The sequence below is a fragment of the Fistularia commersonii genome, chromosome 32, assembly GCF_037954325.1.
Source record: "Fistularia commersonii isolate RoL2024-O1a breed Wild chromosome 32, RoL_Fcom_v1.0, whole genome shotgun sequence".
NCBI lineage: Eukaryota > Metazoa > Chordata > Actinopteri > Syngnathiformes > Fistulariidae > Fistularia > Fistularia commersonii.
In genome coordinates, this window is record NC_141315.1 from 8,968,559 (window position 1) to 8,992,217 (window position 23,659).

The 23,659-nt window shown below is 45.1% G+C and overlaps 1 protein-coding gene across 1 annotated transcript in view; it reads left to right on the forward strand.

The window, feature by feature from the left end:
• The first annotated feature begins 704 nt into the window (after window positions 1-704).
• Window positions 705-23,659, forward strand: part of scn4aa (sodium channel, voltage-gated, type IV, alpha, a) — a 31,124-nt gene continuing 8,169 nt past the window's right edge. The window contains exons 1-19 of the mRNA XM_086139718.1: window positions 705-794; window positions 10,173-10,464; window positions 10,936-11,054; window positions 11,720-11,809; window positions 11,892-12,020; window positions 12,118-12,209; window positions 12,648-12,938; window positions 13,011-13,074; window positions 13,856-13,997; window positions 14,098-14,295; window positions 15,098-15,274; window positions 15,356-15,485; window positions 16,562-16,800; window positions 17,075-17,248; window positions 17,335-17,691; window positions 21,172-21,627; window positions 22,917-22,958; window positions 23,086-23,218; window positions 23,444-23,598. Of these exons, the coding sequence (XP_085995844.1) occupies window positions 10,219-10,464; window positions 10,936-11,054; window positions 11,720-11,809; window positions 11,892-12,020; window positions 12,118-12,209; window positions 12,648-12,938; window positions 13,011-13,074; window positions 13,856-13,997; window positions 14,098-14,295; window positions 15,098-15,274; window positions 15,356-15,485; window positions 16,562-16,800; window positions 17,075-17,248; window positions 17,335-17,691; window positions 21,172-21,627; window positions 22,917-22,958; window positions 23,086-23,218; window positions 23,444-23,598 (3,234 nt within the window). The 5' untranslated portion in view covers window positions 705-794; window positions 10,173-10,218. The remainder of the gene's footprint in view (window positions 795-10,172; window positions 10,465-10,935; window positions 11,055-11,719; window positions 11,810-11,891; window positions 12,021-12,117; window positions 12,210-12,647; window positions 12,939-13,010; window positions 13,075-13,855; window positions 13,998-14,097; window positions 14,296-15,097; window positions 15,275-15,355; window positions 15,486-16,561; window positions 16,801-17,074; window positions 17,249-17,334; window positions 17,692-21,171; window positions 21,628-22,916; window positions 22,959-23,085; window positions 23,219-23,443; window positions 23,599-23,659) is intronic.

Here is a 23,659-nt window from a genome sequence, read left to right on the forward strand (position 1 = left end):
ACACACACACACACACCTCCAAGTTTATTGGAATTCTTCTGGGAAGCTTCACCGTGCAAGGTAACCGGCCGTCTTCCCGGGAAGTTGTCGAGATCCCTCCACCATCTCCACCTCTTCCTCCTCCTCCTCCTCCTCCTGCACCACCACCACCGGGGGGGCTGCAGGTCGGACGCCTGTTTACGCGGTTCGGTGCCGGTTTCCTCCGTCTTTCACGCCCCCCTTCCCCCCGCTTGGATGAACCGCGGATCTGCTGGACCGACTGCGGGATTATAATTTATCTCGATTATTTTAATCCGGAGCGCACGCATAGGGTGGGGGAAAAAAAAAAAAAAATAGAAAAAAATAAAAACGTGCCTCTGCAAAAGGAAACTGAGACGACAAACCGACGGCGGGGACTTGCTGTCAGGGCAGAGGTTCAATTCTGCAAATGTGGGCCAAGTAGAACAGCAAAGATATGGGCTCCCCCCCGACACCCACCAACCCCCAACGCTTGGAGATCCCGGTTTGGAAAGTTTGCTCCCAATCGTAGGAGGCTCCGCCACTGGATCCCGACCGGCTGTTTCTGCAGTTTTTATTTTTTGGGTCCGGCATCGACGCCCAAGGGATCACGGGGGAAGGTCGACGTTGAATATCTGAAAATGTCGGAATAGTTTGTCCATCTGCACGGACGACCCTGCCGTGCTGCTCTCAGCTTTTTATTCTTAAAGGATTATTTGGTTTTTTTTTTTTTTTTTTTGAACCGGTCGGGTTCGGATGATCCGGAATCACGGGGTCGGGGTTTCACACGTTTCTCGGTACGTGAACCGAAGGGATCGTCCATCAAAATAGTCGGAGGAGTTTTCCGCTAATCCGATAATCTCCGCCGCCCCGCTCTCGGACGTCCCATCCTTGAATTCAACCCAAATGTCAAATCGGCGCGGCCGCTTTATTCATTCATCTATTTATTCATGAATGCATGTGAAGACTTGTGATTGGTCCCTTCTCGGGTGAAGGTTAGCCTTTCCGAGATGTTGTCGCCAGCATCCTGACAGGTGAGTTAGCGCCCCCGCCCACAGCGAGCGCGGTGTCCCGTGTGGAAAACGTTCCCTCGATCCCAAACGTCGCCGCCGCGCTCGTGGGACGGAGCGGTATTTTTAGTCGGTGTCTTCATTGCCGACCGGGGGGGAAAAGATGCTGCGGATGCTCGAAACCCCCGCCGCGTCTTTGCTGTTAATCCCAGTTGGCCGAACGGCCGGTGGCGGCGGCGGCGGCGGCGGTCAGGCCTCCGGGCGGACGCCGAGAAATCTCCGGACGCGCCCGGAGGACGGCGAGACAGGTGTTCTGATGTTCGGTCCTCGTGTGACGAGACGTGTCGTCACCAGGCAAAGGGCAGATTTCGACACGGGTTGGGTTCATTTTATTCCCCAACGCCGAGACGCAAAGGCGCATTGTGGTCTTCCTCTGCCCGGAGTGTGTGTTGTGTGTCTGGCGTCACATGTTCTTGGACGCAGAAGGTGTCGGTTTTGAGTTTCTTTCACCGAGCGGGCCCCATGTGACTGACCGCCTGGCCCGGCTTCGGTAACTTCCAGACCATTCAGAAGGTGAAATAAGGTTATCCGGACCGGTCCTGAAATCTGACATTTGAGTTTTGTCGCCCTCCTCCCCCCCCCAGAGCTCACACACATATCCAGCGCGGTGGCAGCGACGTTTGAATTTTCTCTCTGCACGTCTGGTTTCTGCCGGATAATTGATCGGTGTTGTGAACATGATATCGTCCGTCCCCCCTTCCTCCGTCTCACCTCACACTCGGGAAGGAATATTCTAAATATCTCCTCCGTGTGGAATCTACTCTGATTTCTTTGGGTCACAGAGTTTGGAGAGGCAAAATATTATATATATATATATATATATTCAAAGTATTTTTTTTATTTTTCTGTCAGGAATATCAACCGGATAAAGCCACTTCATTTGTGTGGGGAACATGAGCATTGTTGCCGGGTAGTGTTGACTTCCTGGTTTGATCTGATTGGTCCGCCGGGTTCAGGAAACGCTTGATGATTGGATGATTGCCGGGCGTTTAAACCCCGCCTCTCACTTCAGTCACGGCATCTGTCGTTGGATGTTGTTCCCGCAGCTCCCCTTAAAATAATCTTTTATATCGTTTTAAACGCTTTTTATTTGTATCCAGGGATGCGAGTTAGAAGAAGATCTAAACCCGACTGTGGCTGTTTTTAGGCTGAGGAAGAAGCGGAGGCGTTGATAGCGGAGGCAATGTCACACAGGTGTTTGAAAATGAAAACCGGGTTGATGTTAAAATGCACCCGAAATAAAACGGTCCGGTTTCAGCAAGAAAGCCGTACGACGAGAAACGTAAACGCGGGCGTCGCCAAGACGTCGGGACGCCGAACAGAACCGTTTTTTGCGCATTCGTTGTCGTTTTTTTTATTTTTTTTTTTGTGCCGAGCGAAATCCAACCGGTGTTTTTCACCTCCGCCCTCCAAATCTCCTCGGCATGAAGCAACAGAATGACGCCGCTAATGACAGCAGCCGCCCTTTTAGCGCGCTAACGGCCCGGCGGTGGATAAAGACGTCAAAGTCGACGCCGGGGTCGGACCCGAACCGCCGGCGTCCGCCTCGACCCGGCTCTCCCCCCGGGATGGGGTTTGAAATACAGGGTTAACTGGCGGGTGACAGGGTGTTGAGGCAAGTGAGGAGAGAGCAAAGTGCGATTTGACCCCGTGAGAAAACAGGGGGGAACAGGAGCTCGGTAAATGTCAAAGGACGTGCGCGGGGGGAGGCGGGAGGGTCGGGGCCAGCGGGAGGCCTTTTGCAGGCCGTGGGTTCGTGCTACGCAGCTTCACCTGGACGCCGGGCTGATGCGGGATGTGTGGCGTTGGCGTGAACGTGGGGAGGTCGAGATGCAGCATTGGCTCGAGTCTTTTTTTTTTTAAATCTTGTTTTTATTTTTATCATTGGTTATGGTTTCGTTGCTGTTTTTTGGTGTCTTTGGCACATTTATTCCCCCCCCCATCAGTTGAATGAGGATTTTTAGGGTTTATATCGTGTTGGATTGTTATCAATATTATTTTGAATTTAAAAATTAAGATTTACTGATTCCTTTAATGTATAGTTTGACAGATTTTTTTTTTAATTTTATTTTTATTTATATTATTGCTTATGGTTTTGTTGCTGTTTTTTTGATGTCTTTGGCACGTTTATTCCCCCCCAATCATTTGAATGAGGATTTTTAAGGTTTACATCTTGTTGGATTGTTATCAATTTTATTTTGAATTTAGAAATTAAGATCTATTGATTCCTTTAAGGTATCTTATTTTTATTTATATTATTGTTTATGGTTTCGTTGCTGTTTTTTGATCCCTTTGGCACATTTATTCCCCCCCCCCATCAGTTGAATGAGGATTTTTAGGGTTTATGTCTTGTTGGTTTTATTTTGAATTTAAAAGTTAAGATTTATTGATTCCTTTCAGGTATAGTTTGACAGATTTTTTTTTTAATTCTATTTTTATTTATTTTATTGCTTATGGTTTTATTGCAGTTTTTTTTTTTTTTTTATCTCTTTGTCACATTTATTCCCCCTCCCATCAGTTTAATGAGGATTTTTAAGGTTTATATCTTGTTGGATTATTATCAATTTTATCTTGAATTTTAAGATTACGATTTATTGATTTCTTTAATGTATAGTTTGACAGATTTTTTTTAAATATTTGTAGCTTCTGTCTGTTTTTGCTGTTTTTCTGATAACTTTTAAATCATTTTTCTTCCTTAATTTTTCAAGCCTAATTAAAGATTAAGATTTATCGATTCCCATCAGGTACAGTTTGACTTTTTTTTTTTTTTATATTTGTAGCTTCTGTCTGATTTTGCTATTTTCCTGATAACTTTTAGATCATTTTTCTTCCTTTATTTTACAAGCCTACTTCTGGTTTCGGTTACTCTGAGATCCATTGCATAAATCAGCAAAGGATTATCAAAAAACTAATAACATATCATTTTTTTTAAATTTTTTTAATTTCCCATTTGCAGAAACTGATGTTGTATTTAAATCCGTGGGGAATATAAATCATAAGCAGCGGATATCAGATAGAATCATGGATTTATTATCCAGCCGTAAGTGGAACCGCCCCTCTTGGATTCTGGAAATCGCAACAAAAGCTGCTCCCGTCGGTTTCCGGAGGTGAATACTGGCGTTGGCATTCCAGTGGCCGGCTAGTGTGACCGAGAGCTGTCTACATTACCCGTCTACGGGAATGTCAGAGGTCGCGCGGCATCTCCTCTACCAGCCTGTGATGACATATATTTATATGCATGTATACATCGATTGTCTGCAGGGACGCTTTTTGGAAAAAAAAAATGAATGACGTTAAAGTGCCTCGGTGAAATCCTCGATTGCATATTCAGAAGGTGTAGACAACAATGTATGTTTTTTCAACCGGGTCTTCGAGTGAGAAATCCCGTCGTGCACGTTGATGTTGTTGTGCGTGGTTATGATCTTATGGTTCACCTGCTGAAAAGTTTACAGGTGTGTAAGCGTGTGTGTTCTTGCGTTTTGACCGGTCGCAGGGTTGCAGGAGGCGGGGTTTAACCTGGACCTGTCAATCACATGGTCGCTATAGAGCGGCAAACTCAAGGCTCGCGGGCCGAATGTGGCCCGACAAGTCATTTTATGTGGCCCGCGAGAACATCTTAAAAAGTCTGATTGTCTTAAAATGAATAAGTCAAACTCGTGAGCTGAGCATAAACTGCATTTCCAACAATTCATATCGATTACCTTAAGAGAAATCGCAAGAAATAAATGTCCGGGAAGAGAAAAGATGATGCAGATGCAAGGCTGTTCTGACAAAGATGGCAATGCAAATGTAACATTTTGGATTTAAATGAGTTATTTAACATTATAATTAGCTACATTCATTTTACATTACAAACTTTTTCCTGCAAGGGCCAAATAACTTTTCCCTTCTCTGACGGGGGGCCGGGCCAGTTTGTAAAAAAAGGGTGACGATCGCAGAGGCGTTTAAATGTAAACATTCGTTGTCTTCCAGAAAGCCACACATAACCAAAAATTAAGCCTTCTGGGATCTTGACAGGAAAAAAAAAAATCAGAAAATAAATAACATTATTATTGAATAATCTCTTGACAGATGAGACAAAAATTTCTTTGAATTTAACAAAAAAATAATCATTTGTCCACTGCAGGTTAAATACCCTGCATTCTGCATCTATTTTTTCTCTTACCTAATCTTTTCGCCATTCCCGTGTTATTTGACAGGGGTGTGTCCAGATTTTTTCTTTTTTTTTTTTTTTTTGAGGGAGGGGTTTCAGATAAAAAAAAATTATAATGCATCTCTGGTATTGTTCAGTGGCAAAATTTTGGATTTTTGGATTGTTGGAAGAAGACGGAGAACCTAGAGGCGTCCCTTTTATTTTAAGAAATGTTTATAGCTGTATTTTTTCACCCTTATTGGGAGAGATGCATTTATAAGGATTATTATTGCTTGACGTTGCATGTTTGGTTTCTGTGGAGCAATTCGAAATTCATTTCTGTCGCCAAATATTTTGAACCGGAATGCAAATTCTGTGTTTTTAGTTTTTTTTTTTCTGGTGTCAACCAGCTTTTTGTGGACAGCATTAAAGAGTTTTTTTTTTTTTTTTTTTTTAATATAGATATTTTTAACCTCAATTTGCACGGGAGTAAAAGCTGTATTCCCGCAGCTGGCTGTTTTGTTTCGGAGTTGTTTTATTTTGAAAAACCCCGCAGGCCAATTTTAATACTGCAGTTAAAAGTGAAATACAGCATCTATTTTGACTGATACTGAATATGCCGGTCTTGTCTTCTCTCCTGGCTCCGTCCTCCGGCGAAAAACCCGATTGGCCTTTCTAGAGAAGGACCCCCCCCCCCCCCCCCCGGCGGTTGGCAGACGTTCAGCTGGACTTTTTTTTTTTTAAAGGGGGGATTCGAACGGCCTGATGTGACGGCGTCAGGAAACGTTGGGTGGCACGCGTCCGTCTGCAGCAGGTCGTTTGAAGGGAGGATGGTCGGGGGGGGGAGGAAGGGCGAGGGTCCGTCCAGGTTGTCCCATGATGGGAGTGAAATATGTGTCGGACGGAAAGGGGAATTAGAGCCTCGCGTGTGAGGTTGGCAGACGGAGAATATTTTGATCCGGTCTCATTCGAGGCTATCATGACTCACCGGGTTATTTAGTTACCGATCATAATTATAAATCTGATTTTCGTCGACGAAACCTTCCTGACACCGTTTTTATTTTTATTGAGGTCGTTTCCTGTCAATGGTCCTGCCGCCGTCGCATCCAAAATTTCGGATTTCGATTGATTTAAATAACAAATTCAATCAAAGTCGCGAACGCTGGAAAATACCGATACAACAAAAATCTATCACTTTGGAAAAATTGAATAAAACAGAACTTTATTAATCTAAATTCAGGAAATTCTTTTGCTCGAACGTTACATCTATTTGCTTGAAACGTGATCTAGATTTCATCGCTGTTTCCTTCTTGCGGAAAGGGGAGGAGATATAACTTTTGCAATAAGCAAGAAATGACAATCAGTTAAAAAAAAAAAACTTTTTAAAAGCCGTTTTAGCTAAACCTCGGTCAGACATAAGGACTGATATCAGGAAAGCGGCACCTGAACTTTTTTCAGTCTGAGACGCATCTTTGGCTTGAGTCTTATTTTTTTTTTAATCTTACTTTTATTTATATTATTGCTTATGGTTTTGTTGCTGTTTTTTAATCTCTTTGGCACGTTTATTCCCCCCCAATCATTTGAATGAGGATTTTTAAGATTCATATCTTGTTGGATTGTTATCAATTTTATTTTGAATTTAAAAATTAAGATTTATTGATTCCTTTAAGGTATAGTTTGACAGATTTTTTGTTTTTAATCTTTTTTTTTTTTTTATATAATTGCTTATGGTTTTGTTGCTGTTTTTTGATCTCTTTGGCATATTTATTCCCCCCATCATTTGAATGAGTATTTTTAAGGTTTACATCTTGTTGGATTGTTATCAATTTTATTTTGAATTTAAAAATTAAGATTTATTGATTCCTTTAAGGTATCTTATTTTTATTTATATTATTGCTTATGGTTTTGTTGCTGTTTTTTATCTCTTTGGCAAATTTATGCCCCCCCCCCCATTCATTTGAATGAGGATTTTTAAGATTCATATCTTGTTTGATTTTTATTTTGAATTTAAAAATTAAGATTTATTGATTCCTTTAAGGTATAGTTTGACAGATTTTTTTTTCAATATTTATAACTCCTGTCTGATTTTGCTGTTTTCCTGATAACTTTTAGATCATTTTTCCTCCTTTCTTTTACAAGCCTGATTAAAAATTAAGATTTATTAATTCCTATCAGGTATTGTTTGACTTTTTTTTTTTTTTTTTTTTTGGATATTTGTAACTTCTGTCTAATTTTGCTATTTTTCTGATAAATTTTAGATAATTTTTCCTCCTATATTTTACAAGCCTTCCACTGCATAAATCGGCATAAAAAAAAATCATATATATACATATATATATATATAAAATGTTACGTGCACCTGAACTTTTTCCAGCCCTGGTTGGGTGCGAGGGGGGTGCAGGGGGTGTGAAGGGGTCGGAAGGCGGAAGCTGGGGAGGGGAGTGTTTGCGGCGTCCCGTGGAACACAAGCCTCGCAGAGGCCGGAGTCGTCGCGGTAAGACGAGTTGGCCGGCCGCGCTGTTTATCAGAGGGATGTGAGGCGCGGGGCGACGGCCTCGGCCAGGAAGGAATGAGCGGAGTCATCGGGCTTCTGTAACACGACGCTCGATCTTGATTGCCCGCGGCAGCTGGGGCGCCGCCGCGCCACCGTGCAGGCGTGTGAATCTCCTCGCACGCGCAGATGCGCCGCTTTCTGCCCCCCCCCCCCGGTTCAGGTGGTTTGGAGGCGGCGTCCTCCAAGGTTCCCTGTGTGTGCGGCGTGGACCGGAGGAGGGGGACTGAACTCGACTCAACTAGACAAAACAAAACAAAAACTACTACTAACTTGGTATTCAGAGGTACCCTTCACACGCTTGGTGTGTTTTGGGTTCTGCTTTTGGGTGGAAAACATTGGGTCGCCACCAACCGATAACATCAGGTTTTAGACAAAATATGAATGATTTCAAATATGGAAATTTGTGCTAATTTTTACATCATTTCTTGTAGTTTATCGGGTCATATCCTGCTTTCAAGTGTGGCTGCTGAATGAATATTAATATTGATTCATTTATAATTAGATATTTTTAATATACACATATATTTAAAATTATTTATCATATAGACTTCTAGTTTTTCAGTTTTCATCCTAGTTTTATGCGTTGCTGCTGAATTAGTACCTTTATCCATCTCATTCCATATATATGTATACATATTATGTGGTTCATAACTTCATCTATCTATCTATCTATCTATCTATCTATCTATCTATCTATCTATCTATCTATCTATCTATCTATCTATCTATCTATCTATCTATCTATCAGAATACTTTATTGATCCCTCAGGGGGAAATTGCTACAGAGTGAAGTGGGGAAAAATCAAAATAGGAAGCAAATAATAAGAATGAAATAAAAAAAATAAAAAAACTGTAAAAATTGAAAGAAAGAAAGAAAGAAAAATTAAAGTTAAAGGTATGTCAAAATATATAAAAATATATGTAAGATATATACATGTGTATTTACAGGTACATGTATATGAATACATGTAGTAATTCTGTGTATAAGTAGGGGTTATTGCACATACAGAGAATCTATCAATTTTACTCTTCCGCTTCGAAATTTGGAAAATATTATGTTTTTATGAATTGTATAATTTTATGTATTACGCAATCCTGGGTTTCCCATGGGGGAGGTGTAAGATGGGAGGATGGTCATCAGAGGACTTTGTTTCATTGAAATTAAGTGAAAAAAAAATGTTCAAAAAATATGCACAAAAATCAGGGAGAACCTGGAATTCAAACCACGAGCGGGAGAATATCACCGGCTTCGATGGGAGGGGTGAAGTTCGGCGAAGGCGATTTCCCCGGACGGATCACGTGACGGCGACCCGTTCCCAAACGCCCCTGGTCCGACCGCCGCCGAAACACAAAACGAGATCATGGGAAAACACTCCGGGTCGCAAACGTCCCCGACAGCGGGGGTCTATTCGTAGCGGTTCCAGGGGCCGTAAATCAGCGGGCCCTGACTCGGTTGCTAAACACATCAAAGCGTGTAAGATAACGCCACTTGGACCCGATACGGAGCGTCTGCTAAGCTAATAAGTTTCTGTCCCGGCTCGTAGCTTCGCGGGGCCGGAGGCGGGGGTGCTCGGGGTCAGAGGGCGGGATGCAGATCATCACCACGTTGTTGCCTAACAGTTTTACGTCTCGTGACCCTTTTAAAGATCCCGATACGATCGAAACGCCGGATTTAAAAGGGCGACGCTCGTACGATGGGTACATCTGGGCACATACACTGCTCCAAAAAATAAAGGGAACACTTAAAAAACACATCCTAGATCTAAATGAATGAAATATTCTTATGAAATACTTTGCTCTTTACACAGTTGAATGTGCTGACAACAAAATCACACAAAAATGATCAATGGAAATCAATTGTATCAACCCACGGAGGTCTGGATTAGGAATCACACTCAAAATTAAAGTGTAAAAACAAACTCCAGGCTGATCCAACTTTGATGTAATGTCCTTAAAACAAGTCAAAATGAATCTGTGTTGCTTCCTGAGTGGACACTATGATTTCACACAAGTGTGATTGACTTGGAGTTACATTGTGTTGTTCAAGTGTTCCCTTTATTTTTTTGAGCAGTATATTATCGCCAGGTCAAAATAGATTAGCGTTACTTTTAATAATGTCCCGGGAGAATGTCGCCGTTAACTCGGACATGAAATTTGTCAAGAAATGAAAACACGGCCGTGGAAATAGTGTAAATTCTCGGGAAAGATTGGCGTTAAGCTGCCGCCGCCCTGTCCGGGGGGGGCCGGTCGTATTTATTTATACCGTGAATGCGACACGTGACTTACCACTCCAGAAATTGCAATAAGTATCAATACCAGAAAGGGGGTTCTGAATATCACGATATCCATTTTTACCATGTCGCCCACTTCTACGTGTCTCCACAGCTGCACCATTCCTGTCATTCCTTCCTCCTTTCAGATTCTAGGGAAAGCCCGGTGTGGTGGTGTCCCTTCGCAATGCGAAGATGGCGACCCTGCTTCCTCCCCCAGGCAGCGACGCGTTCCGCCTCTTCACCCGGGAATCGCTGGCGGAGATCGAGAGGCACAAGGAGGAAAGGAAGGCGGCAGCAGAAGTAGAGGACGAGGAACCGGCCGGCCCGAACGCCGATCTGGAAGCGGGGAAGGGTCTGCCGATGATATACGGAGACCCTCCCCCGGAGATGATCAACACGCCTCTGGAGGACCTGGACCCCTACTACAAGGCACAGAAAGTCAGTCAGAGCATGGAGATAGCGGGGAAAATGTCAAATCAGCAAAAGCAAAAAAAAAAAAAAATCGATTAAAACTCGCCGAAAATGACCCGATTCGAAAAAGAACCTGAACACGATGAGATGAATTAACCAAACCGATCGGAAACGATTCGAACGATTGCGACGATTCGGGGTGCTTTTCGAATCATTGTCAAATGATTCGCATTTTAACTCGATTAATTTTGAATAATCGCAATTAATCATTAATTGTGTTTTCATCGTATGGGTGCAAAAAGTCAATCCGTCAGGCTTTGGCGCGGGCCGGTTGTCATGGTCGCCAGAGTACTTGCAGAGGAATCCCCGATTAATGACTAATCGCAGTACCAACCTGCGTTAATTTTTTTAATCAAATTAATCGGGTAATTCAATTAATCTGAGTGTATTTTGACAGCCATAGTTTGCATTTATAGGCGTTATCCATTTGTTTTTCAGACGTTCATTGTGATCAGCAAAGGAAACACCATCTACAGGTTCAACGCCGAGCCGGCGTGTTACATTCTGACGCCCTTTAGCGTGCTGAGGAGAGGAGCCATCAGAATTCTCATACATTCATATCCTTTTTAAATTTAGCGTCACCACGGCAACCCCGGGCCGTGTCGTCGAGAAACCACCGGCCGAGGGGAAAAAAAAAGTTTAGTCTTGGGCAAAATAGGAAGTGATTGGGTGTATTTGACCGCAGGGCTAGAAATTAGCCTCAGGGCTAATCGACGAGCAGCCCAAAGTGTCGGCTAAGCTAGCTAAATTGGAGATATCGATTCGTAGACGGATTTTCATAATCATTTTTGAATATTGTGAAAATACAAATATTTCTAAGGAAGTTGTAATCTGTGGTCCCTCTTCACCTCCTACGGTTTAGCGATGCTAAATGAATAGCATCGCTAGCCAGCGCCCTGAACTATGACTCCAGATCAGTATATAAACTTCATTCTTTGATTCGGTCGCCTCTTTTTCCGGGGTGAATTTATATTTTGATTTGATGCCTATCGTACCATCACATTTGTGTCCTTAATCCGAAATTCAATTATTTAGCATGTTCATCATGATTACGATTCTGTATGCTATTCATTTAGCATCGCTAGCCAGCGCCCTGAACTATGACTCCAGATCAGTAAACAAACTTCATTTTCTGATCCGGTCGCTTCTTTTCAGGGGTGAATTTACATTTTGATTTGATGCCTATCGTACCATCACATTTGTGTCCTTAATCTGAAATTAAATTATTTAGCATGTTCATCATGATCACGATTCTGTCGAATTGCGTGTTCATGACCATGAGCAACCCACCGTCATGGAGTAAAACTGTTGAGTGAGTACATCCCCATTTAACTCATTTTATTCCAACGCAACATTTGATTAAAATGTACTGATATTTGGCAACTGCTCCGTAGGTACGTCTTTACCGGTATTTACACCTTCGAGGCCACGGTCAAAGTGTTGTCTCGGGGTTTCTGTGTCGGATCTTTTACATTCCTTCGAGATCCATGGAACTGGCTGGATTTCATGGTGATCAGCATGGCGTAAGCGACGTCCGTCCCAATAACAGCGGATCGTAGAATCGTGACTTTCTCGAGACACCGAATGTAAGACGCCTCTGAGTGCGTGTCCTTTTTCCAGATACGTCACCGAGTTCGTCGACCTCGGCAACGTGTCGGCCCTCAGAACCTTTCGAGTCCTTCGAGCCCTCAAAACAATTACTGTGATTCCCGGTACGTGGCATCATCTGTCCTGTGCTCACCCTCCAGTGTGAAGATTGTGATTTTTCGTCATTATTTAAAGGAAGAACGGTGAAAACGGCTGGATTTAAAACGACAGTTAATCAATCTGCTGTTATTTAACAGTTCGCCGGTTTGGGTCGATCATTTACGAACATTGGACTTTAACGTCAGCGTGGTTTTTTTGATTTTAACCGTGAATTTGCAGCTTCATCCTAGCGCGTCTTGAAATTAAGCTCGGAAAGACATCGTTCAAATGTCGTTTATTGAAATCTCACTCCGTTATTGGCCTGAAGAACCCGCACTCTTTGCGCTTTTGTGTGAAATCACTTTTATTTCATGGTGATTTCCGCAGACGCTATCGTCGACTAGCGTGCCATTCATGTTACCGCCGACGCGTTTCGTCGTTGACTCATCTCGCGCTTTCCTCAGGTTTAAAAACCATCGTGGGCGCTTTGATCCAATCGGTGAAGAAAATGGTGGACGTCATGATTCTGACCGTCTTCGCCCTGGCGGTTTTCGCCCTGGTCGGTCTCCAGCTCTTCATGGGGAACCTGCGGCAAAAATGCGTGCTGTGGCCCGTCCACGGCAATGAAACACAATTCGATTTTCTCAACGGCACCATCGCATTCAACGACACTTTCGGCGGCGGCGGCCTGGGCGTCAATGATACGCTTTACCCCAACAGTACCTTCGACTTTTTGGAATATATTGAAAATCCAGGTACGTTGAAAACGCTGTCTGATTCTCACTGTAGTGCTTCGGATTTGACCGAATTTTCTCATCTTGTTGCAGATAATCACTACTTTTTGGAAGGCAGCAAAGATGCCCTCCTTTGTGGAAACAGTTCCGACGCCGGGTACGGTACTTTACTCCGCTTCATGCGTATTGATTATATCACAATTCACCTCATAGTGTTACATTTGAAAACAACACAACTGTATTAATCCACCCATTTGACATTTTTTTTGCATGAACATTTTCCGTTCCTTTTTGCTTTTTTATCAGGCCTGCCAAACAATTTTCTTTAAATATTTCAACAAGTATTTTCAATCATTATTGAATTTAGAAACTTCCTTTTTTCTTCCTTTTTTTTAAATTTTTTATGGATAATTGAATTCGAAATAACGTCGGTACATTTATATGATCATTAATGATTTGAAAGTTGAAATAAAATGCCCCAAAAATTCAAATATTTAAATTGCAATTTTCATTTTGTTCAATTTACATGATACCTAGTTAACCCGCTAATTAACCCTATTAACCCTAATTAACCCTAATTAACCCTAGTTAACCCTAGTTAATTAAATATGAAATGTAGCCCATCCCTGCTCTAGACTAGCAATAATCCCACCCTACTTTCTGGATTTGTCTTTCATTCTTACTAAAACTTTAACTATTGAAATGCTTTCTCCAAGATAGTTAACTTTTTTTTTTTTAATCAGGCATGCAGTCAACATTGGGAACAGTTTAATCGGTCCCACTGTACTTTTATTATAACGCTATGAGTGATTGTTCTCAGCCGCCGAATGCAATGACCGTTTCAAAATATGAATATTGACACCTGTGTGATCATCAGTTGTTATTTGAATTTTATTTTTTATTTGAGCAAAAGTGACCCCCCCTCTTGTGCCCGGCAGAAAGTGCCCCGAAGGCTTCACGTGCATGAAGGCTGGGAGGAACCCCAACTTTGGCTACACCAGCTTCGACTCTTTCGGCTGGGCCTTCCTGGCCCTCTTCCGGCTCATGACCCAGGACTACTGGGAAAACCTGTTCCAGATGGTTGGCGCTGCTTCAATATGTCAGGAGACTTGTTTTTGTTTCCTCAAATGCATTCATTCCGTCCTTATTTCTCGTAGCTTTTGTTTTGTTCCCAATCCAGATCCTGCGGGCGGCTGGAAAGACGTACATGCTGTTTTTTGTGGTGATCATCTTTCTGGGCTCCTTCTACCTCATCAACCTCATCCTGGCGGTGGTGGCCATGGCGTACGAGGAGCAGAACCAGGCGACTCAGCGAGAGGCCATAGAGAAAGAAGAGGAGTTCCAGCGCCTATTAGAGCAACTCAAGAATCAAGAACAGGTACGACGACCTGTGGGGACGCTAGGTGCAAACAGCTAGCCGCGAATATCTGGGATATTATCTGTTAAGACTTGAGAACGGATGCAGGCTAGCGCAAGATTAGCATCTGATTGTGCAAATCAGTCGGAGGTTTTCAAGAAGTACCGTAATTTCCAACTTTTTTCACGTAAACAACGATGCGGCTAATATATGGACGTTTTTTTTTTGTGGGGGGGGGGCGCTAACGAGCTTCACGCTGCTAAAACCTTTATCCCCGTCACATTGGACCGATGAAATGACCGGGAAAATCTGAGTCTGTTTAACTCCGACACCGAAGAAGACGACTTTGACGGTTTTAGTGCGCAGGACGAAGCCTGAGATAGCGGTCGGCTAGCCGGTGCGGCTTATATTGAGGTGCGCTCAATAGTCTGGAAATTACGGTAAATACGGGAGGCTGAGATACCCAACTTTGTCCTAAAATGAATCCAAAGCCATTGTTAAACGATCAATCGGTCGGTCAAACTCTTCAGGAACTCATAAATTTCGTTTCCTTTGTTGGGTTCTGATGGCAAGTAAGATCCCAGTTCATGTACGGCTCACAACGGCTTCACACAGGTAGGCTAGCACTTACCACAGGATTCCATCCATTGTGCTAAGCTAACTTGCGGGAAGCTGACCTCGGTCTACTTCAGGGTTCATTGCAGAAAGGCTGCCACCCCAAAAATAAATTCAGAGTATCCTTTCAGCATGTGATAGCTTAAAAAACACGTCTCTATATTAGCAGTAAAGCTAAGGTAACAGTGGATTCCTGACTTTTCCCCAGCAGGCCCTTTCTGGAAGTCAAGTGACTCTCAGCAGCAAGAAGTCGCTCAGCCGTCACACACCGTCTGAGCCCCGAGATGATCAGCAGAGCCTCGGAAATGAAAACGACGAACCCGTCAAGGACTGCAACGGCAGGATCATTCCCCGCCTGCTGGTCAGAGCGCCGACCATGGTGAAGGTCAGCTGGACGACGGCAACGGTCACGAGGCGGCGGAGGTTTGGCGACGACCGCTGACATGTTTTCTACTCTATCCCGCAGCCCGCTCCGGACTACGAACTCACAGAGAAATCCCTCGGCTCTGTGCAAAGCATGATTCACCTGGAGGAACCCAACGCATCGCAGAGATCTGCCAGCGCTATGAGCGTGCTCACCGCGGCGGCCATGGAAGGTAAGGCGGCGCACCGTCGATGCACCGGGTCAATACACGAGTCCCGCAGGGGTCGAAGTCAATATCAGTCAGTCGGAAAATGTGGACTTCACTTTTTTATTTTGCTTATTTTGCATGGAAACTTACTCAAACTTCTTCTTTTCCTTTTGGCTTTCCCCCTTAGGGGTCGCCACAGCGTATCAACCTTCTCCATCTAACCCTATTCTCTGGATCCTCCTCTCTCACATCAACTAACATCATATCCTCTGTCACTACGTCCATAAATCTTCTCTTTGGTCTTCCTCTACATCTCCAAATCCAGCATCCCTCCCCTGTTCATGACCCAGCTATCTCAGTGTGGCTTCTCTGACCTTCTCTCCAAAACATGTGCTGTACCTCTGATGGACTCATACCTGATCCTATCCATCCTAGTCACTCCCAAAAAGAACCTCAACATCTTCATCCCTGCGACCTCCAGCTCTGCCTCCTGCCTTTTTGTCATTATCACAGTTTCTAGGCCATACGACATCCCCTATACTATCTTGTATACCTTTCCTTTCATTCTGGCTGATAGTCTTCTAAACATACCCAAACAAATTAATGAAAACTACAGTAATGGGGAAAATTATCAGGAAAATTAGCATTTGGAATTCTTAGGAAACGAACGGAACAAGGGCGGCACGTTGGTGCGTTGGCCGACCCATGTAGTCCGTGGGTCTGCATGGTTTTCTTCCAGGTTCTTCCCACAGTCCAAAAACATGCGGTAGGCTAATCGGAGAGCCCGAATTAGCCAGTTGTGCGACTTAGAAAGTGAGCGGTTGTATGTCCCTATATGTAGCCTCAACTAGCAACTGGTCCCGCTACTATGAGTGCAGGATAAGCGATGTAGACAATGAATGAATGAATGAAAAAAAAACATGCTACCACAGCTGAGGAGTGCTGGTGTCCAGCTGGGGATGCAGACGCAACAAACCGATCAGATCTTGAACATGTATGTTATTGTTCGGGAACGTTTTGAAAAGCTAATATTGGGGGATCCGTGTTAAATCCTTCCGGAGAGACGTTTGAACCCGGGCTTTGTGTTTGTCTCGGCGTAGAGCTGGAGGAGGGTCAGCGGCCGTGTCCGCCCCGCTGGTACAGGTTTGCCGACGCCTTCCTGAAGTGGGACTGCTGCCATCAGTGGGTGCTCCTGAAGGAGTGGGTGTACTTCGTGGTGATGGACCCTTTCGTCGATCTGACCATCACCATCTGCATCGTGCTCAACACCCTCTTCATGGCCATGGAGCACTACCCCATGACCCCTGAGTTCGACTACATGCTTTCAGTGGGGAATCTGGTGAGTCGTTTTTCTGATATTGCTTTTCACCAACTGTGATGCCTTGAAGGAAATGTGCATTTCCAAAACTCCCGGTTCTGTTGCTCTGAGTAGATGCACCTCTGGTAAAAACACGGCACGATGACGTCTTTTCTAGTCGGCAGTACATGTCTGGCCCTCTGGACACTTGGATTATGCCGGACAGACATCAGAGCGAGTGGCTAAAAGAAGCTAACAACTCAGTCGTGCTCTTTTTCACATCATAAGGTGCTTCTCGCAATCCCTTCCGGTTTAGGTTTTCACTGGGATCTTCACAGCCGAAATGGTCTTCAAGCTGATCGCCATGGATCCCTATTATTACTTCCAAGTGGGCTGGAACATTTTCGACAGCATCATCGTCACCCTCAGTCTGGTGGAGCTTGGGCTCGCGAACGTCCAGGGTCTGTCTGTCCTCAGGTCCTTCCGTTTGGTGAGACACCGTCTCCCAGCTCCCGGGACTTTATTCGAACCGGCGCAGCGTCCAACGTCGAACCCGTTTGTCCCTTTCCCCGTCAGCTTCGTGTCTTCAAACTCGCCAAGTCCTGGCCCACGCTCAACATGCTGATCAAGATCATCGGCAACTCGGTGGGAGCCTTGGGGAACCTGACGCTGGTGCTGGCCATCATCGTCTTCATCTTCGCTGTGGTGGGGATGCAGCTGTTCGGCAAGAGCTACAAGGACTGCGTGTGCAAGATCTCCGAAAACTGCGACCTGCCTCGTTGGCACATGAACGACTTCTTCCACTCCTTCCTCATCGTGTTCCGCATCCTGTGCGGCGAGTGGATCGAGACCATGTGGGACTGCATGGAGGTGGCCGGGCCCGCCATGTGTCTCATTGTCTTCATGTTGGTGATGGTCATCGGAAATCTTGTGGTGAGTACAAGTCTTGCGCCATCTTGTCCAAAGATGTTGATGCTGAGCAAGGTTCGGTAGGACCCTTTCCTTACATCTGTCGGTCGCTTTGTAGCCTAGGGTTTTTTCTCAGGGCCGATGCCGATATTTGTGATTGGGGAAGGTCCCATCATCGTTTCTACCGATAGTCTTTACTGTTCCTCCAGTGCTGCTAGCGAAATACATGTAGTGCAGGTTTGCTTTCTGTGCCTCTTCAGCTATCAGCTGTACATCATCTCATTTCATTCATTATCTACCGCTTAGCCTGTAATAAGTGTCGCCGGGGGCTGGAGCCGATCCCAACTTTCATTGGGCGGGAGGCGGGGTTCACACCAGACCGCTCGCCAGCCAATCACAAAGCAGCATATAGAGACATGTTTCATAGAGCGACCGTTTCTCACGCGCACATTGTATTGAGACGTACAAACATTCACCCCTTCACTCGTAGGTCATATGGAGACATGCAAACATTCACCTTTTCCGTGGAGGTTCTCAGTCATCCAGGTCATGGTGAATTCTCATTGAGATCATCTTGATTTTCACTTCAAGATGTTTCACCCCTCATCCGAGAGGTTTCTTTGACCTATGGGGAATTGTTTGGGGAAACTCCCCAGGGCTGAAACGTCTTCCATCGAAGAAATTCAAGTCTAGTTGGCGAGACAAGAAGATATCGACATTCACCCTTTCACTCCAACGTCATATATAGAGACAAACATTCCCGCCATATCGAAATAAACAACCGTTCACCCGTTCCTTCACACATCGAAACAATTTCCGGTCTCCGATAAGAACCCGGGGGGGAAACTGGCGAGAACATGGAGACTCCATCGGAATTTCAGCGCACGAATTTGAAATGACGCATTAAAACAGGGGGGATGTAAAGCCTCCTGCCGTCTAATGTCACATCCGGGCCTCGCAGGTCGGCGGTGGAAGACAATCCGTCTCACGTTTCATCCCAGTGTCATGTTAATGACGATCGCCGTGGCCGTTTCCTGTGAGGGTTATTTAGAGGAATGAAAAGGAAATGACTCATAATCGAGCGCGCCGAAGACCGCCTTGCGCCGGCCCTGCCAAAATTGTTTTGGCATTTTTGTCACGCTCTCAACTCCGTAGCCTCATCCCATAAACGTACACACACATGACCGCACGCTATTCACACTGACATAAAGACAAATAGTGCGCGTACGCACTTCGCAGCGGGTGGGTTGGGTGGTCGGGTTCTATTTAAATCTAATGACTTGAGACACCAAACAGTGGTTCTGACCTTGAGTATGTGCTAAGATGTGGCTCAGGCAGGAACGCTGCCACTGTGGGAACAAACTCAGACAGCTGAGGGAGCGCGGCTCCGGTGGCAGGAGGGACTGGGTGTTGAGGAAAGTAATTTGATCGCGGATTTAAATGTAATTGATAAAGAGGTAATCGCGTTGCCCCATCGGTGACGGGCCATGTGAAGCTCCCCCGGGGATTTAACCTGCGTTCCCGGCGACGTGTTTTGATCATACTTTGCTCGCCGACTTCGGCGAACTCCGGGGTCAGGGGGGCCCCCGAATTCTCCGGGTCTCGTTTGACCAATTAACTTTTAGCGTGATCGTAGGCGATATCGGGGGTCAGGGAAGTCAAGTAAGAAATCTCAAAGTTCAACGTTATCACCGCCCTCGCCAAGCGTCGGATCACAAGATTGGTACCCCTCTAATGCCATTAGCCAATTAGCAAAGCTTAGCTCGAAGGTGGGAATATAGGTAGCCGCAGGAGCTAGCCTAGCTCCTGTAGCAGCGCCTCCAAAGCTCACTTATTCACACATTAGGCAAGGCAAAGGTAAGGTAAATTTAATTACGCGGCCAATTCGAAGCGCTTCACGGATTGCAAATATGCACTCAAACGAAACGAGCAGGATTATAAAAGAGCTTAAAATGCCCGAAAAGGGTGTGAAATAATGATCGAGTGAGAACGATGACCGAAATATCGATTTTTGCATTGAAATGTCCAAATGGACCCCGTTTTTTTTTTTTTTTCTCTCTTTATATTGATTAAAAAAAAAAAAAAACTAAACACATTGCATTTGTATCCCGGCTCCTCCGCGTCCTTGCTTGACTTTTCCGCAGCTCATCGTTTCCCCTTCATTTCTGGTTTGCAGCTCCGACACCCCCCCGCCCTTCCACCTCCCCCACCCCCCGTAGTATGAGCCTTCCCGCAGCTTGTGTAACCATGATCTCCCGCTAAACCTGGGAAACAGGAACCGCGAAATTGACTCGGAGGCTCTCGGGACTAAAAATAGCCCCGTCTGCTGAAGGAGGAAGACAACATATTTACAGATGTACGAGATTAGCGACGGTCAACAACATCCCATTTTAGTCATCGGTGAAGTCGGCGAAATGTTAAAAATCGCCATTTCGGACAATCGAGATTGTTCTCACACCCAGACGAGTTCGGAGCAGACGCGCTTCCAGGTGATCTTTGGCGCCCCCCTTGGTAGATCTGAATGACTGCAAGGTCGGGACAAGTTTACCGTATTTTCCGCACTATAAGGCGCACTGGATTATAAGGCGCACCTTCAATGAATGGCCTATTTTAAAAAGAATTTCATATATAAGGCGCACCGCATTATAAGGCGCATAGAAGCTACAGTAGTAGCTGGGGTTGCGTTATGCATCCATTAAATGGAGCTGCGCTAAAGGGAGTGTCAACAAAACAGTCAGATAAGTCAGTCAGTCAAACTGTATTAATAGAATCAATAGAACCAACACTCTGACAACTCTGTTCACTCCCAAAACAAGTTAGTGCATTCACAATACAGTACCGTATGTGCCGGTAGCTCTTACCGGTATTTGCGCCGCCTTCATTGAAAACAATGTATTTCCACCTCTATTTGTCACAGTTCAAAGCGTTTCATCAAACGAAAGCCCCTAAATTAATTGATATTAAGTTCCCGTGCTAGCACTGTTGCCGTCATTCAAATACTGTTTAGTCTTCTTTACTCGGCGCAGGTCATCTTGTTGGTTCCTTCACTTTCGCCCCAACGATTCGTTAATGTCGAATTCTCTAGCCGCTTCTCTATCCCCGTGTTCTGCTGCTTGACCGATCGCCTTGAGTTTAAACTCTACATCGTAAGCGTGTCTCTTGAAAGGAGCCATTTTGGGGTCTGTAGACACACATACGAATGGAAATGAAAATCCACGCTTTGCGCAGTCATATATCCCATGCACCGTGCACTTCTTCTTCTACGGGAGAAAATTGAGTCAGCGCTAGCGAGACTTCTCGCGGCTCAATATTGATCCATATATAAGGCGCACTGGATTATAAGGCGCACTGTCGGTTTTTGAGAAGATCGAAGGCTTTTAGGCGCGCCTTATAGTGCGGAAAATACGATATTTAAATTCTACATCTGTGCATTAAGGGGGAAAGCCTCTTGAGTTTGTTGTTGAACATGTGAGGCCCCTCTCACCGAGGCCTTTCTCTCCTCAGGTACTGAACCTCTTCCTGGCCTTGCTTCTCAGCTCCTTCAGTGGAGACAACCTCTCGGCGGGAGACGACGACGGCGAGATGAACAACCTCCAGATCGCCATCGGCAGGATCACGCGTGGCATGGACTGGTTCAAAGCTTTCGCGCTGCGAGCCATCCTGGGGATGCTGGACAGGGAGGCCGGCGGCGGCGGGAAGGACGACCACGAGCCCAAAATGGAGGAAATGGAAATGAACCACCTGGAGATCGGTCACGGTTCCAAACTGGCCGATGGGATTTCCAACTGCGTGGTGGAAGGCTCGCCTTCCGGAGTCGTCACGGGCGGAGAGTTCAGCGTCAGCGTGCCGATCGCCCGCGGCGAGTCCGACTTCGAGAACCTCGGCGAGGATGACGAGGAGGACGGCGACGATGCAAACGACTCGGACATTTTAGATGAGAATAACGAGGAACACGACTGCGTAAGTAACCGCGTAAGAAGAAGTGATCAATGAAATATCTGATTAAAATTCAGAAGAAACGGAACCACGTTTTTTTGAGGTTTGATTCAACTCGATTGATATTACACGCAAGTACGTGGCAAAGAAATGCAGTTTTGCTTCGAACTGGAAAGAGGTTAAAAAAGCAGCAGATGCAGATATAATAAATAAATGAACAATTTGTACATGGTATATACAGTATACCCTTGTTTTTCGCGGGGGTTACGTTCCAAAAAGAACCCGTGATAGGCAAAATCCATGAAGTAGAAACCTTTATTTTTTTTTTACAATTATTATACAATTAAATACTCTATTATACATTGAAAAGAAAGAACAAACCATTTTACAGGCTCAATCATTTGTTTCACAAATAAAAGTACTGTACTTTAGAAACGTTTTGTCAACAAATAACTTCTGTACTGTACTGTCAAATAATAATTTTAATCATCAATGTGAACAGAAGGGTTCAAACTGCGGAGATTAGCACCGCCCACCGCAACCCGAGTAATTGGATTAAACGAGAGAAAATTAAAAATGATTGTGAAAAAACACATACCGTGGTCTTGTTGCGGACAGTTGCAACCCTTTTTGCATCCTTATTAAAACTTATCGCTGCTGTCGTCCTTATGTTTTTTTCTTCCTTCTTTATGGAACGAACGGAAGATTCATTAATTCCGTAATGCCGACCTACAGCCGCATAGCTTTTACCTTCCCTTAGCATGTCCAGAAGTTTAACTTTATCTGCAATAGATAGCGTCTTCTGCTGCCTTTTGGGCAGTTTTGTCAACATTATGGGTTTTAGAGAAACTCGAAATTGCAAGAGAATTTGCACGTACGTAGTGTAAATTTGGCAAGCTGTTTTACGTACGTGTACATATTAAACTGCAACGTTATTGACGCACAGGTAGAGAAGAAGCGGAGTGACTTTTTAGCCAATCAGAATGCAGAACACAATGCACCATGCAAAGCCGTGAAGTTGCAAAACCGTGAAAAGTAAACCGCGTTATAGCGAGGGATCACTGTAATGTTAATCATTTACAGTTGATTTACAGCTGGGCTACGTCTTTTTGCAATTGCAAATTTCTAAAAAGGATCCCTAAATTGTGTGTGTGTGTGTGTGTGTGTGTCCGGACTCGAGATGGACCTCATACTTTTTGATCTTTGCTTCAAGCGTATCCTTCCAACTTCACCAGGCGTGTCAGTCAGTCCGTCCGTCTGTCTGCTGATTTTCAAGATATCTCTTGACCTCCTCCTTTTGCCTGCTCCCTCAGGAAAGCCTCGAGGAGACGACGACGATGCTTCTAAACGTCAAAGTGAGTCGAACCCTTGAACCAGCGCCTGATTTTTTTATTTTTCTGAACCGTCTTAACGCAAGGTCGGTATTTAACATCGGGTTTTTACTGAGGAGAGATTATCTTTGTCACTGTCGTGGGCGACCAGCTGATGGGCGCTCTGGAAGACGGCGAGTCGACGGTGTGCAGCACCGTGGACTACCAGCCGCCCGAGCCCGAGCCCGAGGAGGAGGAAGAGGAGGAAGAAGAGCCGGTGGAGCCGGAGGCCTGCTTCACCGAGAGTAGGTGTCTTGCGCCGCGGGGGCGGGTTGTGGGATATCGACACCCGGAGGGGAAGTGTAAATGAAGAAGCGTACGAACCCAGTCTGCGGGTCTCCTCGCCGTCTTTTGACACGGACCCATTTCCATCGGCGGGTTCACCGGAGACTCGAAGCTGTCCGAAGGTGTGAATGGCAGAGCGAATGTTTGGAATTCTCCACGTGTGACTGACTCGTCCTCCCCTTCAGACTGCGTGAGGCGCTGGCCTTGTCTCACTGTTGACATCACCCAAGGAAAAGGCAAGAAATGGTGGAATCTCCGCAGGACCTGTTTCACCATCGTGGAACACGACTGGTTTGAGACCTTCATCATATTCATGATCCTCCTCAGCAGCGGGGCTCTGGTGGGTGGCGTCGTTTCGCGCAAGAGATATTGACGTTTGCCCGCCTTCGCCTCTTAAACCG